Source organism: Microtus ochrogaster, linkage group LG3 (assembly GCF_000317375.1).
Source record: "Microtus ochrogaster isolate Prairie Vole_2 linkage group LG3, MicOch1.0, whole genome shotgun sequence".
In the NCBI taxonomy this organism is placed as follows: domain Eukaryota; kingdom Metazoa; phylum Chordata; class Mammalia; order Rodentia; family Cricetidae; genus Microtus; species Microtus ochrogaster.
Genome location: NC_022029.1, coordinates 9,696,098 through 9,702,345, shown reverse-complemented (window position 1 = coordinate 9,702,345; position 6,248 = coordinate 9,696,098). Strand labels below are relative to the sequence as shown.

At 36.9% G+C, this 6,248-nt stretch overlaps 1 protein-coding gene across 1 annotated transcript in view; it reads left to right on the top strand.

Moving 5' to 3' along the window:
* LOC101979317 (glutamate receptor ionotropic, delta-2) overlaps positions 1-6,248 on the top strand; it is an 835,941-nt gene that overhangs the window by 669,481 nt on the left and 160,212 nt on the right. Inside the window, exon 4 of the mRNA XM_005360612.3 lies at positions 5,465-5,670. Coding sequence (XP_005360669.1) covers positions 5,465-5,670 — 206 coding nt within the window. The remainder of the gene's footprint in view (positions 1-5,464; positions 5,671-6,248) is intronic.

The window sequence follows — 6,248 nt, the reverse complement described above, 5'->3', positions numbered from 1 at the left end:
TAGATAGATAGATGATAGATAGATAGATAGATAGATGATAGATAGATAGATAGATAGATAGATAGATAGATAGATAGATAGATGATAGATAGATCGATAGGTAGATAGATGATAGACAGACAGGTAGATGATAGATCACTATCATTCCCATTAAGGACTTTTTCTATTTTCTAAACTTCTATAGCAAATATAAATGTAAAGGCAGAAGTTTTGACTGAGGTTACTAAAGTTTTTGTAACAGAAATGTATATCACATGGGAATCTGAAGCCTAAACAACCCCCTTCGTATTTTAAGCACTCTCATTTTTCATCAGAATATCTAGTGCTCAGTGAAATAAAATATAATTGTGGAGGTATGCATATATAGGCTCACACTTGACTGAAGCTTTCATGCTCTCTTACATTGCCTTCAACAGGCCCTATATGATTAAAATATGATTTTGATTTCTGTATGTTCTATCTGTGAATTGGAAACACCTCAAGGACAGGAACCAACTATGCCTTCCTCTTCATCACCAAATTACTTGGGCTGTAGTGTGTGTGTGTGTGTGTGTGTGTGTGTGTGTGTATGTTTGCATAAGTACATGAAATGAGTCACACACTAGGTATTAAAAGTTAGAACTCCCTCCCTGCATTTGTTCCTTCATTTCTGCTTCCTCCTCTTTTTATTTGTAATTGACTAGAAAAATTCCATTACTTTCAGGGAAGAGGCTGGCTTTTTGTTTCCCTTGTCAAACCAGATTCTCTGACTCTTGAAACCATAAAATTACATTACAATTCAGTATACAAAAGAAGCTATTTGTTTACATTGTGGCTTTACTCGATTTCACTTGTTTTGTAAAAAACCAAGGATTCGGGCTGACTAGCCTGGTATGATAGGATCATCAGGGTAAGAATGTGAAACTCTAGACACATGTGAAATCAAAGGATGAAACAAGAGTTATTTTATAAGTTAAAAAAAAACAGCATCTTGCTTTTTGAAGAGAGATGAAATTTGAAAAAAAATGAACAGAGGAGACATCAATTATGAACGTGATTCCAAGTGAACAGAGCTTACTGCAGAAGCAACTTACTGACCCAAGTCTGGTTTCCTGACATCAAATGCAGTTTGTTTCCTGTACACAAAGACACTGTTCCCAAAAAGAAACATGGTAAGTGTGACTAGAAGTGGTGCAGAGGACCACTGAATATTTCCATCTGAATATTAAGACAGTCACTTTGGACTCCATGGATATGAAGGAAGTGGCAGTGTGAAATCAACACTCCTTAAGAGCGATGGTGACTCACCCCATGCTTTCCTCCCTAAGGACAGCAGGGAGATCAGGCAAAGCACTGACAGGCACAATGTGATGCAGAATGGCTGGGCTACTTAGTTTACTAAGAAAGGATCGGTAGTCTTCAGGATTGTCTCAGGTTTGTGACACAAACCCAAAAACTATGTCCCAGTCTTCTGGACCATCATGGACTCTGTCAGAATGTCAGAGATCACAGGAGTAGATCAAGGTTATAAAGTCACAGAAGCATTTCTGGGTGATTCTGAAATTAAATTTGCAATATGAGGGGCCTACTTGTTGGGGGTTTCTGTCCTGCCCTGTACCCCATAGCCAGCAAACCCCAAAGAAAATCACACAGAGATCTCTATAAGTTATAAAGCTGATTGGCTCATTAGGTCAGGCGACTTATTAGCTCTTGTAGCTTATATTAACCCATTATTCTTATCTAGTTTTGCTTAGTACCCTTTCTCAGCTGGCAGGTCACATCCTGCTTCCTCTGTCAGTCTGCACTGGACTGGGAGGAATCAACTTCCTCCTTCCCAGCATTCTCCTGTTCTCATTGCATCATTTCTACTTCCTGTCTGGTTTTCCCACCTATACTTCCTGCCTGGCCAATCAGCATTTATTTCAAATATGACTGACAGAATACAGACAATTCTCCTGAAACAAAATTCAGTGGATATTAATTAGAAACATGCCTATTTAAAAAGTTAAGCATGATTTCATATTGATTTCTCTTGCTGGCACTAGAGATTATAATTAATTTGGAGGATCAACACAAGTTATGTAGAGTTCAATGGGTCAGAAGTCTGTCATCGGATCTGAGCATGATAAATACAAGCTATGAGCAAGCATGCACTCTTCTCCTAGTTATTAGGGAGAATCCACTTCTCTTCCTTCTGCAGCTTCCAGAGACACCCACCTTCCTTAACTTCTTCCTCAGATAAGCCACATCTACCCTCTCCAAACCCTTTGCTGTCTCCTTTTCTTTGCTTCTCCCTTCCAACTTTAGGTCCTCCTGATGATACTGGGCTCACCCAAGTTATGGAGTTTATCTTTCTATGTTGATCTCACTGAATTCCTTACCTCAACCCCACCTTCAGGCTTGATCTCTCTATGGAATATGATTTGTTTATATCCAGATATTACAGGGTTTGGGATGTGGTCACTCAGGAGAAGAGATCTCTCTTCTACTGAGCACACAGCCCCCTGTGGTGTTCAGGGGAGACTGCATTTGCCTAGAATCTTACATGTAATAACTCAGCTGATGAGCAGGCTAACACTAGCTTTTATGTATTTATCTGGTAAGTAGGACTAGCCACAGCTGGGAAACATGCTGTTATCAAGAAATAGTCACAACTGACAGGTGCAATCAGTCTGGCAGCTCCTTGAGGTCACCAACCATGTTCTTTCATTTCTGTAGCTTTTGGAACTTCAGAATGAAGATATTACAACTGAAAAACTGAGATGGTTGATTATGTTCATGTTTAATTAACAAACCCGAAGGCCTACTTTTTATTTTAATGAATCTTTCATACACAGCTGCTAATAGCATGATTTGGATCTCTCTCTTCTCATACGTACCAGTTGCTGTTTGTAATCAGCTGTATCATCCACAGATGTGGAAAAACGTATTGCTTGATTCCTCTATAACAGAAATTTACATTGGGTTATAAAATTCTGGCCTTGAATTCACAGAGATACAATTACCTCTGCCTCCTAGGTACTGGGATTAAAGGTGTGTGCCAATACCACCTAGTCAGTGAATAACATTTTTTTTAAAGAAACATTTTTTAAGTGAAGGAGTAGTTGCACCAACATTTTACTTTTAAAACCAGAACTCATTGTGTAAACAATTTGGAGAATCTCAGATCCTTTCCAATGTTCTTTTTGCTTTTATGTTTTATTTACATGAAATTTTAACTAATTCAAATAAAATAGAATAAAACCTGACAATTAAAAATTAGAATTATGTTCTGGATTCTGAGATAGACCCAGGCTTTTTTTTTAATTCTTTTAAGTGATTGTGATTGATTCCAAAGTGTTAAAAACACTGCTTTGCATGTTCACAATCCTGATATTATTTATAGACCACTTTCTGCTCTGCTCCATTAGATTTAACCCTGTTCAGACCACCTGTTAGCATTATACTGTCAGATACTTTCAGATTTGGCTGTTGAGCCTTCATTATTCCCACGCCTTTGTCTCTGGCTCTGCTGTGTCCACTGAGCCTTCTATCCTCTTATGCTGCTAGCTCAGATTTATAACATATAGACAGAATTCTCGTGGAGATGAACATATCACTACTTTGAAGTTGTAAAATTGAAATTATTCATAAAAGCACAGTTTTTAAAAACTAACTTGTAACTTTGCAAATAAAAAAAATTTATTATGCATAAATACCACTTTCTATGTTGGAAGCTCTTGAGTTCTTGTCATATGAGCTTTCTTACTCCTTTCAAATTAATTATTTCACTTAAGAGGAAAATTTTGCAGGCATGCAATCACACAAGATTAGAAATTTTGACATAGATTCCATAGGTGTTAAGTTTCTCATTTCTGATTCTTAACCAACTATTTTAGCTTTAAAAATTTTATGCCATGGGCACAAAATGAAAAATATAATCTGTGAACTAATAAGATTAAAATATTGGTAATTACTTTTTATATTGTATTTTATCTCCCTTACTCAAACTTGGTATTATCACAGTACTTTATATTTGAGAACATTTTAGAACTTTTCATATTTGAAATTGTTGTATAAATATCTTGGAGAGTTGTTTCAAAAGTACTTAAAATACATTTTCATTTGTTTATACACATGATGTCACCCACTTCCATCGTTCTGAAACCAAATTATTTTATCTCCTACAGGATATTCAAATTTAAATATTTGATAATGTAGTTTGTTGTATGTAAGCACTCAGTGGCTTGGAAGAAAGCATCTCAAAATATTCTATTTATATTATGAATGTTGATTTAATGGCAGTTTTATCTATTTTTGAGAAATGTTATTCAAATTCATTTATCATGAATGGCATTATTTCCCCCTTTAATGTCACATTTTAATATGACCTTCCTGCTAATTGATCTAATATAATTTCTTTACAGTAATGATAGTAACTCATTTTGTGATTATGGATTATGATAAATGAAATGAATGGTTTCTATGATATAAGAAATTTGAGGAAATTTAATGAAGTGTGTTTTGTTTATTTTTGAAGTACAAAGACAATTTTAGTAAAATTGGAAAAAAAAAATTTCCAGGGTGGGAAAGCTGTAAATTTAGCCTCTGCGGGGAAGAGGGCTATGGAAAGGAAAAACAGTGAAGGCCATGCCTTTGAGTGATGTGTGAAGAGTCTGCAAACAACTACATGGAAAAAGGAAGGGAGCCAAAAGGTCCAAAGTACCAGGGAAAATATACTTAGGCTCTGCCTAACATCAAAAAGAAAGAGTAAGAAAGGAAGAGAAATGAAGTTGTACCCCCTGAAGCGGAAACGTGGAGAGATGGAACAGGGTCCTGGCAGCTCTGTAGTGACTGCACCACACACAGGGGTTCTGGAGAGGAAACTACATTATCTCATTAAGGGGATAATTATTCCTCTCATCTCTTTCTTACGGCATTACGTGATACTGCCTTCCGTAGGTTGATCTCTAAGACAAGTTGCTCAACTAAATTATGTTTTGTGTAGCTAGGTATATTAGGTCTCTCTCTCTAGGCCAGATGTAGATTTCATTCATTTGGTCAAGAGGAAATAGTTTTCCCTTAATATGTCTCCAAATGCTACTGTAACGCTTTTCCTTCAGAAGAGGTAACCTTAAATTCATTTACCAAGATATGTTAAAATTGATTGCTATATATAACCCATTTCCACTGTAAGATTCAGTACCAAAGCTTAACATAAGACTGTTTCTGTTTATTCGTCTTTAATGCTGAAGAAACGAGTCGTGGTTTATTGAAATAAACCTCTTTTACACCCCTCTCTGCCATATACCAACTCTTTCCACTAATTAATTTACAATGATAAGTAGATAGAAATAAATCCCTTTGCATTAACTCCTATGTTTTTACATGTGCAGATATTAGTTAAGCCCAATCATAAATAAATCTGAGAATTTATGCCTTATCGAACAATAAACTGCTCAGAAATGATAAGATTTTTTTTTATCCTGTGTTATGTTGTTTCTAGATATCCGTGGGATACAGGAGTTTTTGGACAAAGTATCTCAGCAGGGAATGGATGTTGCCCTTCAAAAGGTGGAAAACAACATCAATAAAATGATCACCACCCTCTTTGACACCATGAGGATAGAGGAGTTGAATCGCTACCGAGACACTCTGAGGCGAGCCATCCTTGTCATGAATCCTGCCACAGCCAAATCCTTCATAAGTGAGGTAAGTACGTATTTTCCTTGGTGGGGCATGGTACAAAAGCAAATACTTTGGGATGGACCCCACAGAGGACTTGAACCCGAGAGGAAGAGAAGGAACATTAACTGCACACTCTCATTAGCACTAATGTAGGAGGCAGGGTGATTTGCTTGCTCATCTCATTTACCCCATATCGCCCGCCTAATTACCAGGAATGTCTATACTTTTATATTTAGGCATGTGGCCGGGACAAGTTTCAGAAATACTTATGTGTTTTCAAAGTGCTGTTGATCTGACTGAATCTAGTAAGTGTGCGCAGCTAATCCTTTCGTGTTGTTAATGTTGTTACTGCAAGTTAAAATTATATTTCTGAGAAAAGAATTGCTAAAATCAGACTCTGGTTGCCAAAGCAAAATGATTCCAGAAAACACACCACAGCTCTACTAGTGCTCTGGGAATCTGGACCAAGACAAACAATTAAGACTCTGAAACTCTGCGAAGTGATGGTTTCTCAGCAGAGTGTGAGGCTATGTCTGCAAATGCTATCTCTCTCTCTCTCTCTCTCTCTCTCTCTCTCTCTCTCTCTCTCTCTCTCTCTCTCT